General features: G+C 41.8%; 1 protein-coding gene across 2 annotated transcripts in view; it reads left to right on the top strand.

Moving 5' to 3' along the window:
• TENM1 (teneurin transmembrane protein 1) overlaps window positions 1-21,292 on the top strand; it is a 210,061-nt gene that overhangs the window by 164,903 nt on the left and 23,866 nt on the right. For both annotated transcript variants that reach the window (XM_026035944.1, XM_026035943.1), the window contains 2 exons: window positions 2,501-2,655; window positions 20,268-20,634. In XM_026035944.1, coding sequence (XP_025891729.1) covers window positions 2,501-2,655; window positions 20,268-20,634 — 522 coding nt within the window. The remainder of the gene's footprint in view (window positions 1-2,500; window positions 2,656-20,267; window positions 20,635-21,292) is intronic.

Genomic DNA, 21,292 nt, shown 5'->3' with positions numbered 1-21,292 from the left:
ATGAGCAGTGTTCGTACTTGCACTGAGAGCAAGTTCTGTATACACTGAGGCTCGGGAAGTGCCTGGTTCCTCCCTGACTTTCTAAGTGATTAGAGAGCAGCTAAAGTGCTGCGTGTGCTTCTCCATGGCATTACCCTGTGCGTCACAAAAGGATTAAAAATAAGCTCTTGGAGTACAGATTATGTGGAGCATCATGCAACTCGTGACAGCAGCATTAATGAGTCCAGCATCTAATCGTGAGTAAATTGGGAGTGTTTAACCAGAGATCTGGATTTTGCTTTTGGATGATGTGTTATCTATAGGGCATTTGTCAGTGAGATTTAAAAGTATAAGTGTTTTTGTTTCCTAACAGGTAAACTAATGTTATCTTGTGTGAAATTGGAAGCTACTAAAAGGTGTGGGGGAGTTCTGAGTGAAGTTGTTCCACAGCACTGGATGTAGTGGTTCTGTGCTGCGCATATATAAAATAATGCTTGAAATTTGACTTCTTAGGAATTCTGGGAATTCATTGCCTTTGGTAGCAGCCTCAAGGCCACAGTCCTGTGTTATTTCACTGGCATAGGTGCTTCTCCTGCACAGATCCTCACCCTGGGGCTCCCTGCTCTGGCCTGTATCCGAGTAGGGGTGCCGCAGTCAGCACAGCCCTGCTCGGAGGACAAACCTGTGTGTCCCGGCCCTGTAGCCCAAGGCATTCGAGCAGTCCTTGGGCATGGCAGCACTGGGAATACTGCTCCTCTGAGTGCAGTTTACAGCCAGGTGAGGACACCGAATTGCTAATTTCAGAGTTCTAATTTCAACTACCAGCACTGCACCAATAGCCTGAAGACTAAGCTTAGTAGGAGAGTTAGACACTAAAAAGTTAACTGCTGTGGCCTTTGGATTTTTTTTTTCTTGTTTTTATGATGATGCCCTTGGACCTTGGAGAGCTGCCTAAATGTCACATACAAAGTAAAGGTGCCTCCAAATGGGAGCTGAAGCAACGAGGATGCTTCAAGAGGACATATCTGAAATCCTGCATCCTTTACAGCTGTATTTGGCTCTTCTGGCTGTTAGTGCTCCAGGAGAAACCTCTGTAGCTGCCAGCATATCCAGCTCCCAGCAGGAGAGTATCCTTGGGCCTGGGAGGCTACCCTGGCTCCCAGTTACATCTGCCCCTTTATACGTAAAGAAAGATTAAAGATGTGCAATGGGTTGGTGGCAGGGAATTGGATTTTGCCTTCGTTTTTAATGGCTTCTGGAGGTGCCATGTGGTGCCCAAGCTGGCAGGCACGCAAGCGTTTTGTAAACTCGGAGTGCACGCAGTCTTCAGTTGTGCTAATTGCAGGGGACAAAAATCCAGAGCCATATAAGCCACCATCCAAACCATCTGTTGAAGTCCTCTGCCTTTCCTTTCTAGGTAGCAGAACATAAATTCATTATTAAAAGAGCTTGGCTGTGCACAGCAGATGCTGTAATTGCAAAGTTATGCAACTTTAAATGGGAAATTATGAAGTAGTTTTTAAAGCAAGAAATTGAGTGGCTTGGATGGAGAGGATTTCACAAACCCAACTCAAGTAGAAGTGCTCTTCTAGCTGCTTTCAATTTTTCAAGGAGAAAAGACCGTATTTACATTTCATGCAATATAGAGAAGTCTGCCAAAACAGGAGCGCAGGAAGAGCCGAGGCGGAAGCGTGAGGCCGGGCCGAGCGGTGCCACCACGTGTCGTGGCGCGGCCCCTGGCTCCGTGACACGGTTTCCACAGCGAATGAAAGAAGATGGTGACCTTCACCTTGCCACCCATCTGCTTTAGGGCCTGTCCTTACTTTGCAGAGCAGTGGGGTGAGAGCTTTGGGGCACCAGAAAGGGCAGAGCCCTGTTAGCTCACGCTGCAGCATCCTCAAGCCCTAGGTTGCCAGAGCACTAGCCTGTTTCCAGTACATGACACGAGCATTTTGGGGCATGCTGCAGGACATTCAGTAGTCTGCTATTCCTGGAGACCAGACAACTTGTATAGATAACCCCTTCTCCAACAGGAAAGGGTTCTCTGTGGCTTTTCATGGGTGCTGCCTGCTTGCCCCAGTGTTCTGATAATGCAGACGGAACTGCCATATAACAGCTCTGCATCTGCATGAGGATTAAGAAGGTGAAAATGAAAATAAATCAGCTATAAGGTAAGGTATAGAAAAGCTAGTCTTCCCCGCTGCCTATGGTAAAGGACATGATGCAAAGTTGTTGAAGAGCATAATTCTAAGAATGTATGTTATAAGTGCACCTGCTGCTTTATTCTATTGCTTCTCTATATCTCTGGAAGTCTGAGAGACTCTGATACGTGGATATCTTTCCATATGCAGTTTGTACAAATGTCAAATACAAATACAAAATAATAGAAAAAAAATGACTCATACTTTTCTTAATCACCAGATTTTCAGAATCTAGGAGGAGAGTAAATATTTTCAAGTCATACTTTCCAATCTGGATAATGTCAGTACTAACGTTTTTTTTAACCTTTCCTTTCATCCAGGTATCACTGTAGATAAGCACGGATTTATTTACTTCGTTGATGGTACCATGATTCGGAAAATTGATGGGAATGGTGTGATCACAACAATAATAGGTTCGAATGGCCTCACATCAACCCAGCCGTTGAGCTGTGACTCTGGAATGGACATCACTCAGGTAGACACCTGGTTTTCATGCCTTGTCAGTGTTTCACACATTATGGAGACAAATAGCTTAGTCTCCCCTACAAAAATTAGGTATCAGGATATGCTGGATGAATCAGGTAATTCTGTCCTGCACATTTTAAAGACATGTTTTCAAGAGGAGCAGTGATTTGTTGCTAGCACATGGATCTTTCATTCAAAGAGTTATAGTAAGGTATAGCATATCTATGCAGAAGCATGCTTGCATGTGAATGTTTAGAGGGGCTTATATAATGAATACCAAGTGTGTCTAAACTGCTTTAGAAAGTTACTTGCTGCTTTGAAATGTATCTTTTAAACCATCAGAAGTTTAGAGTGCTTTTCTTTGGTCCAGCGTTTGGACTGATTTGTTTGAACCACTAAATGGAGAAGATGTATATTCTGTTGATGTCTAAGCGTCTGCTGTAAATCCTAGAAGATTATTTAGTAAGTTTTAATTGGTTTCAATTAAATAAGAAGAGATGTGATTGCTTGGCTCTAAATCTTGTAAATGCCAACAACAAAACAGTGATGCTGTGCAGAAGCTACTGCATGTCAATACATTTCTCAAAGTACTTTTCAGTTCTTATTTCACAATCAGTGTAAAAGAAATTGGCCTAAAAACATCTCTTTGCCTCTCTAATTTGTAGTAAGAAAGATGAACAGATAAATATGAAGAAACATAAATGCTCCTGCCGACTAGTCAGTGAGCAAGACGTAGGTATCACAAGGAAGGGATTCTGTTTTGCCAATGAATACTTGAGTTAATCAGCTTCAAAGTGTGGGGACAAACTTTATTAAAGTAAAAGTAGGGAAAAAAGACACACACGCATTCAGGAATCATCATAAAGGTGTATTACAAAATTTATAAGAATGTAGTTGATTTCATGTTTCATTTTTTTCCCTTTCTCGCCTTCCTGTGCTCTTCATCATTGTAGGATCACAATTTAAAAACACTAAAGTATTATATATAATATGTATAGTTACATAATAATTATATAATTAAGAGCTTCTATATAGAATTTGATTAGTAGCAGCAGCAGGCTCCTGTGATGCTGTAATCAAGTACACAGAGAATATGGGATTGATATTTGGGTTTGTTTTGTAATAGGTTTCCCAGGGGCAATCAATGGTATCTGAGGCCAGAGTCATCAAAGCAGTTTGGGATTTATTGCCACTATAATCAAAAGAGAAAATCATGTCCTCCTACTATTTCATATGTCACTACACAGCCAGTTCTTGTAAATGCAAAAAAAAATCTGTCCGAGTAGGAATTCAGTATTCCATGTAAAATAGAACAGGATTAACCGATTTATCTGGAATTTAAACCCAAAGTTGAGCTAGCCCAGTAATTGTCAATTTGTCACTGCTGTAGGATGCCACGTGCCCCCGAGGGTGAGCACAACCCCACTCACAGGACCAGTGTTCCTCCACGGCGCGGCAGCTGGCACCAGGGACGCTTCCGGGGATTTGGGGCTGCCTGCAGCACGTTGTACTTATTTCTTAGATACATAAAACAACTGCCTGGAGCATCCGTAACCAGATTAGAGATCTCAGAGGTGCAGGGATGGTGCCAGGCGCAGTGTCTGTTCCCTGCCTCCTTCTCCTTGTGATCCGTGTCTAGGGCTGTGCACGTCACTGCTTCACTGGCCACATAATGTGCGAGTGTTCGTCTGTGTGCAGTTTTTTGCTAAATTTCTGTGTGATATGCAAAAAGAAACAAAATCATATGCAAACAAAATGTACCAGTAATCTGAAATTTGATTTTTTTTCCAATTCCTTTTTTATTCACTAAATAACTTAATTAGTGAATAAGTTGTGGGAAGGGGGGTTAGCAAATGAACAGAATAATTTTATTTTTAAAATGAGTAGTTACAAGTGAAATTATTTGGTGAGTTGCTTAGTTGCTAGAAAGAACAGACCTAGTTCAGCTTACTCTATAACTGCAGTACCAGAGAGGAAGGGCCTCTGCCAAATCACAGATAAGAAAACGCATGTTATAAAGCAAATTCTTCTCCACGTTGTTTTCAGGATATGGGTATTCTGGTGAGACACCACCATCTTTTCACAGACACAGAAAGGAGCTGTGTTCTCTGTGAATAAAGTGAGCACTGTACTTGCATGCTACAGGAATTTCTAATCGCATACATTGGGACAATTTTAAGATAAATACTCTGAAACACTACATATTCTAAACAACATAATCAGTGATGGCATATAAAACACCCTAAAAAGTTGCCAAGCAATCTAATTACTTTAAAAAAAAAATGAAACTAATTCTATCTTACTAAATAATTGTCAGTGATTGATAAAGTCTTATTATTCACAGCCTGCAATACCGAAGTATTTCTTGAACCATTTCTGGTTTTATAGGTTGGTGGGATGGGGGGGCTAAGCATCCTGTGTCATACTGAAATTCTTCACAGAATTTGGGATTTTGAATATTTTCACATAGTGTGGAAAAACAGACCCTAAGTAACCCTGAATGCCCAGAATGAAGGTTGTGAAAGCTAACTATACCAAATTTGGTTGATAGTTGTCTTTCAAAGGCTGTTGTCAATTAACACAAATCTACAAAGTAATCATATCCCATTGAAGTCAATCATATTGATCTGAAATTAGAGCAAAATAACAAAGTTGCATTTTTACTTTGTCTCAAAAAATGTCCTTGCAAGCCTACTCAGTTTGTTCCGGAGTGGCATAAATACAAATGAAAGATGAATTTGGCCCATGTCCACCTGAATTGTTTTTTGGCTAAATCACAAATAGCATTTACATCAAGAGAATGTGGTTTGCTCACAAATTGTATGTTTAGAGGAACTTATGAAGTAGGTTAATAAAATCAATTCTAAAAGCTAAATTTGCTCTGACAATAAAATCAACAACTTGCTAAAAATCAATATTTCTTGATTTACAGAAATACAAAAATGTACTCTTAAAGTAAACACACAGAATCACTGCCCATTGGGAATACTACTATAAATGACAAGCTTTCACTTTAAGGCATTCACTTGACTATATGAGTTGATTATGAAAGGGTTTAATCATTTATTCCAATATCAGTCTGACAGAAACACTTCGTATTAATCATTCTGTACTTGTTATTCACTGCCTTCCTGTTCTTAAGCGTGCAATAGTATTCTGCATTCATAAGGGGGGAAAGAAGGACAGCTGGGGTTGAGAAGATTATATGTTGTGGCAAATAAACCACCAAGCTCTGACTAATTACTTTGCTCTCATACTTCACCGTGAGGATGTTAATCTGAATTTAGAAAGGAAAGGACATTACAGTGAGGCATTTATATGGTGTGCTGATGTTCTCAGTACTGTGTCTGCATGTACAAAACTTGAATGACTTCTTCTCGCTGCAGTGCAAGTCAAGTGATTTTAATGTTTTTCAACAGGTTAATAAGGAGGAAACAAAATGAAAATGACTCTTTGGAGCATAATTTATGAATACACCTTGCACACACACATTAAATGCTCACCATCGGTAGCAGTGTTTTAGTAGACACCATGGTGAAGGTCACCTGTCCAGGGCTTCCTGTGAGATAGGCTGGTCTCTGAACCCTCACTGCGAGCTCATGAACAAGTGCTGGATCTTAAAGGCAAAACATTTTCCCAGAATAGCAAAAAGGGGCCTGTGATACTCATTTGCACTGTGAATTTAAATACTGAGTATGCTGCTATACAGTATCCCATTCTTCATGTGTTCTGTAGGAGCTGTTTGGTTGTATGTTAAGTACAAGCCCGTGCTGACCATCACACCGCTCCATCTGAGCTGAAGACCTCGTGGTTTGAGCTAATTGATCTAATGGTCATGATATTTCCTTTGGCTAAGCTGAAGCATAGCTGAAGAGAACACAGTGTTACCTGCTCTGGGTGGCAAGGGTATGGAGGTGCCTGAACCAGGGACATGAACTTCGGGCCATGTTATTCTGACTGTCCCCTCAAATTACCACCCCACGGGCTGTTCATCAGCAGAGATGTGCTGGATGACATCCATGATGGTGGGACCTCCAGGTGTCTGCTGTGACAGGCAGCTGAGGTGGGTTGGAAAGGCCGGGATGGAGAGGAGTGGCAGGAGGAGAGAGAGAGGTTCTTAGAATCATACAATGCTTAAGGTTGGAAGGGACCTCAGAGGTCATCTAGTCCTGTTCTGCTTCACTGCTTGGCGAGTTTTAGCATGATTCTGACCTGTACCAAAGGCATCTCTAGGTCACTTTTTCTCAAATGCCCACAATTTCAAGGTGCTTGCTGCATCCCCAAGGGAAACAGAAATTTTTTAGCCCACATATTGTTTGCAGATGAGAGCACAGTGCCTGTGTGAGCGTGCCTGTCTGTCTGTCAGTATTCTTTTTCTCCCAGTAAATTGAAATCTTTGGCCAATTCCAACCAGATTTTTCAGAGGAACACCAGTCTTCACAGTCATTCAATTCCTGCAAGTTCCATAAAAGATATTAATCCAGTTAGATGAGAGAGACCTAAAGTGCCCTTTTGAAAGGAAATATTGCAGCATGAGCTTACTTTTATTAAACTCCTGAGATTCCACACAGGATCTAATAAATGCCCTGTTCACAGAAAAGGCTTCATTTGGTACTTGGACCCTATTAAACTCCCAAGTCAGTCAGCCATGCGACGGAAGTCCTTAGGAAGCCAGACTTCATTAGATCCAGTGTTCATAGAAGTAATATTGACATTGTGGGAGGTTTTGTGAGACAGTAAAAACACTTCCAGCTCAGCTTGAGCGATAAGCTTCATTTCGCTTCTGCCTCCATTGCCGTGGCGAAGACTGAGGAGAGAATTAGCGACTATTTCTGCCATCTCGCAATTTCATCCTGTATCTTTCCTCCCATGAGAAATATGTGGGCTGAATTTCCACCACTGTGAACCGTAAGTCATTTATAGCTGTGCAAATGTTAGCATTTAATATTTGGGAAGAGTTTAAACCAAGCTGGAGCACTGTTCCTGCGGATGTACAGACTAAACATTTGCAATGCAACAGCAAATGCATCCCGAGAGCTTTCTCTTCCCCGTAACCATGGCCTTGTTCTTGCACTGCTGTCGATTCCAGGAGGCATGACTCCATGCCAGAGCAATAGCTCCTGACTGATTGATAGTGTTAATAACTGTCACTGCGGTGCTCCAAAATGAAAGGTCTGATTTGAAGACTTTTTCTTGACATTTGCACTTCATCAGCCTTTGTTCAGGAGTTCTCCACATGAGGGATCCATCTATATCGTGTTGCTTCACATAAACTTCAGTGATGCTGCAGAATGTTTTGTGCTCTCATAAAAAATGTGACAGTTTTACTTGTGTAGCCGATTTGTTTGCATAGGTCGAATTAAAAGGCGCATTTCTAGAATGGGATTTTAAGGGGAGAGACTAGACAGGGAGCCATCCTTTGCAGGAATGCCGTGTCCTGGACAGCCTGCTTTGGAGGACTGGTGTGCAGGAGTGGATATTGGGCAAAGCAGTAGTTCTGCTGATGACTCCTTGAAATACTGAAGTGAGAGATAGAATGCTGGAAAACGGGAGTAGAGATGAGTGAATTGATTTAGAATGTGGTTTTTATCTCAAAAATGCAAACATTGACATTGCTCCCGCAGTCACAAGTGCTGCCGGCGCTCCCCAGCAGTGTCTGCGAAGGCACAATGTGCTGAAATAGGATTTTGAAAGCCTGTTGAGCAAAACAAAAGGCTCACGGGACACTGTGACCCCACTTGAAAGCAGCGGCAAAGGTTTGCTGGCAGAATAAACAAAGCATAAACATAACTTTAAGTGAGTACATTTGGAGGCAGTAGAGGAAAACGTGAAAGACAAACGTGTGATCTGATGAAGGGCTGAGGAAGGGGGGCAGCCACTGCCAGCAGAAAAACAGAATTGATTCTAGAGCTAAGTCCTTCTAAGCCAGCGTGAGAGCAGCGATCACAGAGCAATGGCAGGGTTGCGTGGAGCCGATTAATTCATTAGCGTGGCAGGTGAAGGAAGACACAAGTCATTTAGGTGCATCCCTGCATACCCAGGAGCCTATACTGCATTCCTGTAAGAGCAGAAAGCACAAAATGCTTGCTTGTTCATTTATTTTAACACTAGGCATTTAATGTTCTAATTGCATCTACCTGCCATGAAAAACCAACTTTGTTTTCACTGTAGCAGGGTATTGTAACCCTCCCGTTGATTCCCTATTAGGCCTTTACGTGTGTGAGGCTTTTGCTTGTTAATTACACACGTGTGTAATTAATTCATCTTAAATGTTCTAAATCTCTGAACCATTTTTGTAGGACTTTATGTAGACACAGTTGTTAAATGTATTCTTGAAAGCCGTGAACAAAAAAACAGGGCAAAAAAAGAGAATGATGATATATATGTATGTCTCTGAATTTTTGTGATCCTGCTTTATAGGACAATTTCAGAGCTTTTTATTTTCTTTTCAGAGGGGATTATTATTACTCTCCTTTTCTGATTTTTGATGGATGAAAGAGACTCTAAACAGTGTTATTTTTTCTTCCATTACAAAATTGTCTTTTTCCCTGGTTCTTTTTACTCTGCTGCCTGATTTCCCTGGCTATTTTTGCCACAGGTGACCAGAGCTGGAGTTGTGGCCCCGGCAGAATCCATGCCCGTGCTGCCCCTGCCTTCAGTGCAGCTGGGGCTTCACACCAGTTACTTTCACAGGCTTAATGAAAGGGTGGTGGGTGGTAGGCATGTAACACACAAGTTGTATACTAGGATGTGTTGGAAATGCTTCTGAAAAATAGATGAAATTAGGTAAGGAACAGAGTTTTATCAAGATATTTTCAAACTTTTGTAAAAATCAAGTCCCCTCCCCAAACATACTGTTAATCTTCAGAATCCTAAACAGACTTGAAATAAATAATTCCAGTCATAAAAACAGTGTCTGCAGGAAAAAACAATCATCAGGCTCCATACTCTGAAGTAAAACCAAGCTAATTGCCTTTTTTAAGAAGGTTCTTCAGGTAGAAGGTAAAATAATCCTTCTTTTTTTTTTTTTCTTTTTTTTTCTTTTTTTTTTTTCCCCCCCAGAGGAGAGAAAGGGCTAAGTAGCCTCCCTCTAACAGGAACTGAGAGAAAAGAGGCTCATAGGATTAGGACCTGAGGTGGAGAAGAATGAGTGAGAACTCATGAATCAAAATTGTAGGTGTATAATGTGATTTTTAGAATATCAAGCAGAGAGCATGATGGTTTCATCCCAGCTAATCTGTACTCTAATCAAATTATCCCATCACTGAATTTGAAGTGTTAGTCATAGAAGCCAGATACAGTTTGGTGAATTTGCGCTGCAATTTCTTTCCTTAGATGTCCCAAATGGTATTTTTCTATTGGTCACTTACAAAGCAGCAATTTGTTTCAATTATCTGCCATAAATAATGCATTATTTCTGAGTAAAATACTATATACATTTTAATCAAATCTTTCAGCAATTGCGTCCTTTTTCTTAGAGGTAAGGATGCTGGGAGCTCCAGACCATCCATGCTGAGGAGGAGGAGACTGGACAGGCCTCTCCTCATGGTCCTCCATGCACACAGAACAGATTCTTCTCTCTCACCTAGTGGGAGACATTGGGGTCTCTGGGAAAAGATGGTTTGGTGGGGCAGTTTCCTCAGTAGAGGAGATTCCTTCATGCACTGCTTTGGGACAGCAGCAATTTGGTTTTTGTTAGTTATGAAAGAACTCTGGAGCTTCTAAGCAGAGAGACTTGACCAAAGCCTCATTTGACGCTGTTGTTAAGCTGTAGAAATGAAAGAAATGGCCACTCACCCAGTTGCGTTGCTTTTTATTCCTTGTGCACCTATAGCCTTTGATTATTTCTCTTATTTAAATCCTGCTTCGGTGGGATGGAGTCTAGCTGGTGAGTTATTTGTGGCAGAGGCCTTGTGTCTGCAGAGCTGAATTATACTGTTGTAAATTTTCGCGTAGCTCTGCCAGATGGGTGAGAGTCTGCAGCAGGCTGAGATATATTGAGGATAGTATCCTTTTTTTTTTTTACATTTTTTGAGGAAACACCATTGACATATTCATGAAAACTGTGTATGTTTCTATGCATATTATATATGTGTGTGTGTGTCTATACAGCATTTACATCTAGTACAGACCTACCACAAGTAATTAGATAAGGAGAGGGCAATTTCAATGCTAGCAGTTGTATGTTGTATGTTTTGTAGCTTGCCAGGCCTGGTGCTGGTGCTGCTGTAACCCCTCTCTCCAGAGCAGCCCCTCTCCCTGCAGCATGCAAGATTGACCAGCCAGCCTGCACTGGTCTGTGGAGTAAGAGATGCAGCAGCTGCTGTGCTATAAGTAAATAACATTAATCGAGCTTAGTTTGAAGTACTCTTTAGTGTCTCTATGCTGAATCTTTCAGATTGCCCAGAAAATTTGGGCATTTGGAAACGTAGCACACCGTGAGGTTGAGGAAACCAAACCTGCTGGCACAACTCTGGCGCTGGAATCCAGGGCAGCTTTGAAACTGGGCACAGCAGTCTCCAAAGGTGGCACTGCCCTTCCTGCTGAGCTGTGTCACGCTGCTGGCACAGACAGCATTGCCTTGGCTAACTCAGTGGGAGATTGTCCTACATCTTAGAGGAGTGAGGATTGGTCTTTGGCCTTCAGGTGTCCCTTGATAACAGCATAAATCAGGAGAAAGGTCATTGAAATTAAAGGAATAAAACCACTGGAAGCGAAAAAAAAGGAATAGGCATTTAACTCCTTAATTAGTTCATTAAGATTTTGCAAAGCTACAGACTAAACAGCTGCATATGAAAAGAGCTGTCACATGAGTGAAAACATTGCCATGCAGCCCTTGGCTTAGGAGTGCTCTGCAAAGCCAGGGCAGTGATACTTCTGGACTGCAAATTGCTCCAGTAGCTAAGGGGAATCTGAAAATCTGTAGATCCTGTCAAAACAACACTGTAACATTAACAGCTTACAAAGGGCAGGGCTTCGGAGCATGTCAGCAAGAGAGAAATCTGTGGGGTGTTGTTTCCCATGCTGTCTTGGTGCTTCTTGGGTCTCAAAGCTAGTTATAAACAAAGACTGAAAGGATTTTAGTACCGAGAAGTGTTGCTTTGGAGGTATTAAGGCTATATCCAGCCTTACCAAAAGAACTGAGTTTGGTCTGAGTTATCCTTGCAGCCTGCTGAAGTCAAAAGCCAGCAAGCTGGGATAACCACCAGAAAGCAGCGTGAAAGGAGCTGCATCCTAGGAAATGGCAACACCGAGTGCTTGATTTCTCTTCTTCCTGCTCTTGTTTCAGTTTGTGCATCTTTTCTACCATTCTTTCTGTCAGGACAGGAATTGGTCATATCCATTCCATCTTTGGCCTGCAATACAGAGGTTACATTTTTAGCCAGGTATTACAAAGTTTAGGCCACAGAGAGACACAGATGGAATTGAACTCAGTGCGTTATCCTGACAATAACAAACAAGTTAGCTAAGAATGTCTGAAGGACATTCAGCTTTTACAAACTGGGCCTCATCTCCTGCTGATAGATTCCTTTGGGATGGCTGTGGCATGCAAAATGATACACTGCCTTGGAGAATAAATTTATGAAGTTTTTCAATGTAGGTCACATTGCAGGAAAATCGTAAATGTCTGAGCATCACTCAATAGCCATTCAATCAAACCCTCCAAGCAAAATGGGAAACTGAACAGCATGTAGCTGTCTCTAGTGAGAACTGGGGAAAGTCATGATATGATGTAAAACCCTTTAGGTCCCCCATCCATATGTATTTTTTTGTAGGGCAAGAATTTGAATAGATTCTATTTTTCTTGCCAATTCAGAATTTGATTTCTGTGTCCATATCAGTGATGACAAGAAAGCCAGCTTTTTTTCACTGTTCTACCACTAACTATAATAAACATCTTGGAAGGGCCATGAAATGATATGTTGAGAATCGGGAGAGGTCAGATAGTCAAAACTTGGTATAAGAAGCCTAGCCATAAGCAAGTAATTAAATTATGAAACAGTTTTCATATATTCCCATCCAGCAGGATTTACAGTTTATAGCATTTGCTTCAGCTTCTTTGGATTTTTTGGTTCAGATTAAAAAGGAGCAGCGGTCTTAAAAAGCAGTTTCCAGAGGTGTCTGGAATCTAGAGATTCATAGAGTTTTCTAGATCTAGAAATCGCAAGAGATTCATAGAGATTTGGGGCTCCTAAGATCTGCAGCTTTGCTAGCACTTTCAAGGGCCTTTCTAAAGACTTGAAGAATCTTTGTAGATCTGAGGTCTATCTTACTTACTGGCTTGTCTCTAGGTGGAAGGCTGGCATGTCTCTAGATGGAAGGCCATCTCAGAGCCTTTTCTTGAGCCTAGCTAGAGGGTGCTCAGGCGCCTGCCAAGGGCCTTTCCAGAGCCCTGGTGCTGCACTTTTCTAGCAGATCTTTCCTATAGCTTGCGTTGAGTAGTGTCAGGGCCTTTCCAGACACCCTTTCCTTGTTCTGCAGGCTTTTTATTCCTCCAGAACCTTTATGGGGCGGGCCATTGTAAACATGTAGCTTTTCAGGATCTGTTCCAGGGCCTGCTGGTCTCAAAGCCCACCCTGCTCCTGCTGCCCTTTCTAGAGCTTTCCTGAGCCTTTCATCTGGAACCTTTTTGGGCCTTTTTAGAGCTCAGCTGTTGAAAATCAAAGACTTTATTTAGCTACCCAATTATGAACCCATTAGAAACCTAATTTCAGGTGCATTTGTACAACCTAGAACATCTGTGGCGGTGAGGAAGACTGAGCGCCTCTCCATGGCTGTCTGCACGGGGAGCACTGCAGTCACGAGGGATAATTCTTCAGTTTTGCTTCAAAACTTCAGTCCTAATCATTATCTTTGTTTGCTTTCCTGGAACAATCTGATATTGCATATCCAAATACACATCACAGCAGTACCTAATGCCCGTAGTTGACAAAAATTTAAATCTGCCAGCCTCCAGTTTCATGCTAGGATGAAACACTCTGTAGTGTGCTTTTGTACAAGTGCCTATCATTGTAAATAATAGTCACACGCCTGGAATACAGGATCCTGTTTGCTCTGCATAACATGCTGCAGTTTTTTTGTTAGCTGTTTAAAATCTAACAAACAGCAGTGGGTGTTTGCTTTCCGTGCTCCATGGTAGCAAGTTAATTACATGGGTTGTGTTCAGTTAAAATATGTATTGTATAAATATTTATGAAAAAAGAGGTTGCAAAAGATCATGACCTGAAAACAATTAGCTGTGATACTGATTTCCGCCAAAGGAAGGACTTGCATTATTTCAACAGCACTTTTTTTTCTAGAGTTTATATTTACATATGAAAAAAAATCTATGCAATATAAAGAAGAAATTCTAACTTATCTACAGCTGTTTTGTTTTAATGGCCTTTTTCAGTTTATGAAAGATATTTCACCTTGAGATGGGTTAAAGAAATGTTGAATTCTGTATCATTGCTCTAGGAATTTGCCTGAGGAAGATATTCTGCCCTAAACTGCAGAATATTTGTTTAAGCCATTTTCATTTGCAGTTTTTTTTTCTATCTGTTCAATGGTTTAATTCTTAAGGGGAAAAAAAAGTCATGAAAAGAGTTGGGGGGCTGGTTTGTTTTGTTGCTGTTGTTTTTTTCCATGGACATTGTGAAGTTAATATTCATTCTGGTGCCTGTGGGAATATGTTCTGCAGCCCTGATGCAGATGCGGAGAGGTTTGTGTCTCCTGTACACCCAGCTCCCATTTGGGGCCAACTCTTTCTGACTGTTCACCTCTGGTTTCACTTTCTGCCTGGTTTTGTGTCAGGAAGCCCTGAGGAGCAGCTCAGTTGTGAGAAGTCATGATCCTGAGAGAGACAATCTCCCAGGCATTTTAAGTCAAACCTATAGAAGGTTTTAATTTCAAAAAAGAATTCTTGACTTTGCAGAGGAGAGTCAGTCTGCGTCCAAGGTATGGGTGAGTGATATACGCACCATGGCTTGTGCTGTTCATTGGAAGGGCTTTAGCTTTCTATGTTAGCTGGGAACTTCATTTCTGTGCATCTTCTCTTCCCCTCCATTTTCTGACCCAAAGCTCTTTTAAGCCTCAATAGTTGCTAAAAGCAAAAGGCATGTTAATGCCTGAAGCTTCTTACTGTTCTCAAACAGCTTTTAATAACTGCCTCAATTAAAGCTCTTCAATGTCTCCTACTTTTCTTTGATAGCACAGTAACTTTCTGTATCTCAGCTCAAAATGGAAAGATGAGGCTAAAACTTCTATAGACTTGCTAAGATTTATTCAGTCTTTCATGCTGCCTCAGTTAGCAAGAACAGTGCCTGGAAGTCCAAGGTGAAAAGTGAGGCAAAACAGGAGTGTTTCCATTAACTAGATTCCTGCTTAGACCTGCTCCCTCCTTCTAATCATGCAAATTAACTGCAAAGGTTTGTTTGGAGGACATCAATTCCCATGCCAACACTAGAGATGTGTTCAGGTTAGATTCAAATTCAAGGTCTATTTTGAGACATTTTAATTGAAGAATCTAAGCAAGCTCCTCTCAGAGGTACCAGGCTGCTAGAAATACTTTGTAAATTACCTCTGGGCCTTTAACGAATTATATTTTTCATAACCTGTATAAGCCATGGTACCATGTTTAAAAGGACCTAAGTGGCTTAGGAATCCAAGTCCCGTTGGTTTTCATAGTAACCGGGCTTATGTGATTCTGGAAAATATTCCCTCTATTATTAAATAAAGATGATGTGAAACCTGTCCCCATAGAAATCAGCTTTTGCTATCGATTTAGTAGACCCAGGATTCTTCATATCGTCTTTGAAGTTGCAAAGCAGAAGAAATCATAAAAAAGAAATTGTAGAAGAGGAAAAGGGCTGGAAGGGGAGCACAGTGAAGCTTGTGCCGTGTGAAATGATGGAGATGAGCAACGAGGTTCATTCAGAGAGGCCCCCTAATTTCCATATACAAAACTCATTTATTTGGGCTCATTTATTTATTAGGTTAGGCAACACTGAGTGTGGAGAGTGTGACATCTGTAAGCCTTGGAGCAGTGTCTGCTCCAGCCAAACTGGATCGCTGTGGATTTCCCAAAGTGGGAAACAAAAGCTACTTTGAAGGGGAGAGGAAGGCAATGCCACTCTGAGAAAGTGCTCGCGCCGTGTCCGCCTGCAGCGAGCTGAGTTTGGACTCTGCACAGCTGCAAGTGAGTACAGATGGGAAAAGTGAAAATGCAAAGTAGCAGGAAAAGAGCAATGTGGAGGAGTTTGTGACTGATCAAGTTTGTGAGTGTGCATCATACAGCTGCATAAAGAGAAGTGCTTGGGGCTGAGCGGCGCAGATAGGAAGCAATCCATCACTCAGGACTATCAGAAAAATTTTGGCATGAATTTCACGCTGCTACATGAAAATGAATCAAAATGCACAAGCAATGCGTGGCAAGAAATCAAAGCAATGGAGAAGCCTTTGTATGGATTTATGCAGCTTCTTTTAATCCATCATAAATTAAACTTATCCCAGTGAAATTTCCTCCTGTATCCAAACAGTTAAGCTCTTGAAATTTGCATCTGTAGACAAGGATAATGGTTCTGCTTGTTACTTTTCTTACTTTGAGGGAAACAGAATTTGTTTGATCTGATTTGTCAAAAATAATGCCAAAAATGCCAGAGCCATAAGATCCTGCACGAAGTATGCAGAAAGTCTTAGCCGTATGGTCAAAACCAAAAATAAAACAGAATTCTTCACAAGCTAACGCTTACATGTGTGTGCTTGTGTGTGAACATGTCTAAGCAGCACATTAGTGCATGCTGTCCTACCAGTGCTATTTTGCAAAAAGAAAAAAAAAAGATTATTGTAACACTACTTTTACTTTCACTGTGGGGAAAAATTTAAAGAGTTTTCAAAACCATATACATATGTACATAATATATACACACACACCAGTACTGGTATATATTTAGAAGGAAGAAACAACCCCCCCCAAAATATCATTATGTAGTTACCTAAATGTAGGTCTCCTATCCAAAACCTGTTTAAACTGAACCCATTTTAGTATACTTAGTGCATTAAAACACTTGACATGGAAAAATTTATCAGAAAGCCAGACCAATAGGTGTTAATTTTGCACTTCTCAAACCAAACACTGATTATCAGGCATAGCTAGAGCTTTGGTGTAGACGGTTACAGCTGAGTTCCCAGAAAACTTGACATCTTAATAGTTACATATAAAAAGCCTTATGACTCAAGGGCTCCTTTGTTTCTGCAGTGATTTCGACTGCAGAATATGCTTGAGCTCCAGTGAACCACACCAGGATTGTGAGCTGGAAATTTGGGAGGGTGAAGGTCCTGTCTGCAACCAAGCACACCTTGTCTGCTTGTCAGAGTGGGTTATTCTCCAGTGACACTCTGCTTGTTGCTTGGAAAACAAAATCAAATGTCAGAAATTTGCATTTGCAATTTTGGGTCCTAAGGAAAAAATGTATGTATATGGGAAAGGAGTATTTCCAAGGGCTTACAATGTATGGCTTGAGATTAGAAAGTATATAAGCTGACTTAATATTCTAACCCTGAGTGCTTTATCTGAAGAAACTTTTTAATGGACACGGTCATATCAGATGAGAATTGAGATCTTTCTCTGTAATATGTTTATTGGGTTTGAATGAAGTGCAACGGATGGCTTGGTCGCAGAGAGCTGCCAGAGGGCAGCCTGCTTTAAGAGAAGAGAAACAACCGGTGACTTTTCAAGGTAACTGTCAAGCGGAGGGTGCAGTTACACTTCAGCTTAAGCTGATTTAGGTGATTAGCTGCGAGGCAGCCGCGTGCCCAGGTGCAGCTCATGCAGCAGCCCTGGTGTGGGGAGCAGCCTCCTGAGCAGCTGGGGAGCGCTGAATCAGCCCCAACTTGCACTGCTCTTTGAGGCTGCTGCGAAGCCTCATCTTGACAAGAGGAGTGCAGCTTTTGCATCAGTTTTTAAAATTCTTCCTCAGTGAATGGCCAGGGGGTTGTTTGGTATTGATTTGTTTTTTTATTGGCCTATTTGGCCTGTTTTCCCCCCTTTCCTTGCACTAGCATAAGCATGCAGTGAGCAGCAGCTGTTACCTGTGCGGTGCTCTGCAGACGTGCACTTGCCAGCTTTAATCATCTTACCTGGGATTAACCTATGAATTCACCCAAGAAGGCTGCAAACCTGGGCGTGAGAAGCTGCAGCTGTGTCTCCTGTTAGCTCTGCAGTGGGCTGAGCAGCAGAGGTCGGGTATGGTAATGAAAATTGGTTAGTGTCCACAGTTACAATTTTATTTATTTTTTATCATAACGCAGCTGTGCTTATTGTGTGACCAGTATCAAACTAGATGTTCTTACAGCTTGTAGCTTGTGGGAATATAGCATTTTCTAAGATTTTAAGTCATTGTAAGGGAAATGCATAGTACGTAAAAGATTCTTCTGCCTTAATAAGAGACTTAGCCTCAAATCAACCACAAAAAAAACTTGCTTTGGCCCAAGTCAGTCCCTGTTTGTCAGCAAAGGCACCAGATATGCTGCCACAGAGGGAGGAATTTAGATTATTCTCTCATTATTTAGCTTATTCTGTGAGGCAAAGGCAATGTAAGCAGCAGCAGAGCAAAACCAGCTACTGTGGTGCAGCAGCTGCTATGGAGTGTCCTTAGGGCAAGAATAGTCTGGTCTGGCCTAAAGTGTTTTATCACTCAGAGTCTAGTTCTGGCTAACCAAAGATTGTCTTTGCATTAGAGTGATCTGTAAAAGAGATGCTAATGTTAGTGGGCTGTATTTTTCACTAAAAATTTGCTCTGATAAAGCAGTCACATATTCAGTGTTTTTTTCCCCGAGTTTAACACTTTTAGACATTTTATGCAACCTAAGTAGTTTTGTTCAGCTTCTCAGTGAAATCTCAGCTGCAAAGAAGAAAGCATCAGCTAGGAGCTATGTCTGAAGCAGCCCTAACCCATGCAACCTAGGCATTCTCATATGCATCCATGGAAATTGGCACCGTTATGACTGGAATCTGTTTCCAACTGTTTCACCACATTTATCATCATTTGGATGGCTCTACCACCTGCTACAGAAGAGATTTTGAACCCAATGGCACTAGTCTTAATGCAAGTTATTATGCTGTCTAGCAAGATGGCATAGGCAAAACTTGGATAATTGGATTATTTGGGGTGCCTTTGTAATTGTTTGGTGTATTCAGCAAGACAGAATAGTCACAATGCCCTTACTTTATTAAAGCACAAATTATCATACCAGAAACGTGCTTCTGGAAATGAGATTATTCAGGAAATACTGGTGCTTGAGAAGTGGAGAAGCTTGGCCTGCATCCTGGTGCCTGAGCTGACCCCAGGCAAGCAGGTGCTCGGGATGGCCACGTTCTCCACCATATGTTATTCCTCAGCACTGAGCGTTGTATTAACACCTGTGGCCTCTAAAATCATAGATCTTTTAATTAGTGCAGCGGAAAAATAAACAAGAATAGCAAGAAAATCAGCAAATAACAGAAGCTTCTATGATAACTGCATGTTAAGTACAATGCATTTTAGTCTGCTGTTTATTTTCTTTTGCTAATTGAAATACTTGGTCCAGAAAAAAAACAAAGCAGCCATCTCTTCAGAAAAGACAGCAAGCAAAGCGTCCTCTGAGAGACAAAAATAGACTGTCTCTGTGGCTCAGTTGTTTTCTGATCTTCCCGTGCACAAGCTGCAGCCCAAATCCTGCACCGACCGATAGCTGGAGAGAGGGACCAGCCTCCTGAGTTGCTGTCCTCCTGTCCCGCCCTCCTGCAGGACTTCAGCAAGAGGAGCGTGTAGCCCTGGCCTGTGCATGCTGCACTTGGCACTGAAACCAAACACTGTTGGGTTTCATGCAAATGGAGAGGCTGCCCCTGCTTTAATGGCAGCACATTGAAGTCCTCCATATCCTGACGCAACAGATCAGGAGAGGGAGATCATCCTTACAGCTTTTATTGCAAAGCTTTGCTTGGTTGTCACTCACCTTCACGGACAAAGGCAAAAGGCTAGCCTTAAATAGGCAGAATTTTCTTAGTCTGTTACACTGCTGCTGGAAGAGTGGTATTCTGTGTGCTGTTGTGTTACAAACAATTATCAAGCTTATACTCTGGGTGACATAGAAGCCTTACTAACATTTCCCACTTCCTGAATAAACCCGGAGGCACGTCAGGCCTCTGCAGTGGAGCTCTCCTTTTGTGGGAGGGTACTGACAGCTTTCAGCTCTTCGACACTGCCAGTGTTGGCTGCAGCCTTGATACACTGACATTTAGACCTGGAAGAATTGCCAGCTGACATTGCATGACATGAAGCACATGCTTTTGGTTGCATGAGTGTGCAAGCATAATAAAATTCTCATCTCGATAGACTTGGGCAAATACCTTTCAGAGAATATGAAATTACTTTTGAAATCAAGTTTTGTGCCACAATGATTTTGGACTTTACAAAGAATATGCTTTTTAAAACTTACTTAGCACACAAAATTAATGGTATATCTTAGTGAAGCAGCACTGGATGAATCCATTGCATGCCTGGATACCATGGTGATGAGAGGTGGTTGGGTAAAACTACTCAAATGACCTAAGCATTTTTTTTATTTCTTCTTCTCTGTCTTCCCTCAATTATTTTTTTCCAGGTGCGGTTAGAGTGGCCCACAGACCTCACAGTGAACCCCCTAGACAACTCACTGTATGTCCTGGACAACAACATAGTTCTGCAGATCTCCGAGAACAGGCGCGTGCGGATAATCGCGGGACGCCCCATTCACTGCCAGGTGCCAGGCATCGACCACTTCCTCGTCAGCAAGGTGGCCATCCACTCGACCCTGGAGTCGGCCAGAGCCATCGCTGTGTCTCACAGCGGCATCCTGTACATTGCAGAAACGGATGAGAGGAAGATCAACCGCATCCAGCAGGTCACAACCAATGGCGAGATTTCCGTAATTGCGGGAGCCACCTCAGAATGTGACTGCAAGATCGATCCCAACTGTGACTGTTTCTCAGGTGAGGCAATGCCCGTTATTACCAGTCGCTGCTCTGTTGAGATTCCCCAGGCATGACTGCAGATTAGTAGCATAGGGAAGAAAAGGACAGATGAACAGTGTCTTTGGAAAGCTGCAGGCCTTGTTAGATAACCTTCATGGCTTGGTTTAATCCGTGGTGCTGGAGGAACCTCAGAGGCTCCCTAGCTGTTCTGCCACCAAGATTGCACAGTGTTCAAAGCCAGCTCCAATTCTGCTTTTCTGTGCTGGCTTTGCCCATGTTCGGGTTGGCACCAGCCCCGATACAGCTTCTATGTAGATGCTGATGGATCAGACGGATCTTTTCACCAAGATGGTCACCACATCCAATGGAAAACAAAAGCTCATGACTTCTCAGCAATTGAGTCATACTGTATGACAATCAAAATGATGCAAATGGATAAAGGTTGAAATTTCTCTCTTCTTGTGTGTTTTAAAGTGACTCAAACAGCACCAGGTCCAAACTATGACTTTTTTTTCCCATAAAAATGCTGTTTCATAATGGGACAGTCAGATGAGTGCAGGATGTTACCTTGTCATCTGTAAGAATCATTTGTTCAGCTCCATAATGTCATCATAATTTTTAGGGCTCCCCTTTCAGATAAAAGGTTAATTACTAACATTAAATGTGTCAAGAACGG

The sequence above is a fragment of the Nothoprocta perdicaria genome, unplaced genomic scaffold (assembly GCF_003342845.1).
Source record: "Nothoprocta perdicaria isolate Ctin4 unplaced genomic scaffold, notPer1 scaffold_17, whole genome shotgun sequence".
NCBI classification, from domain to species: Eukaryota; Metazoa; Chordata; class Aves; order Tinamiformes; family Tinamidae; genus Nothoprocta; species Nothoprocta perdicaria.
The sequence above is the reverse complement of the archived record's forward strand: the minus strand, read 5'-3'. Positions and strand labels throughout refer to the sequence as shown.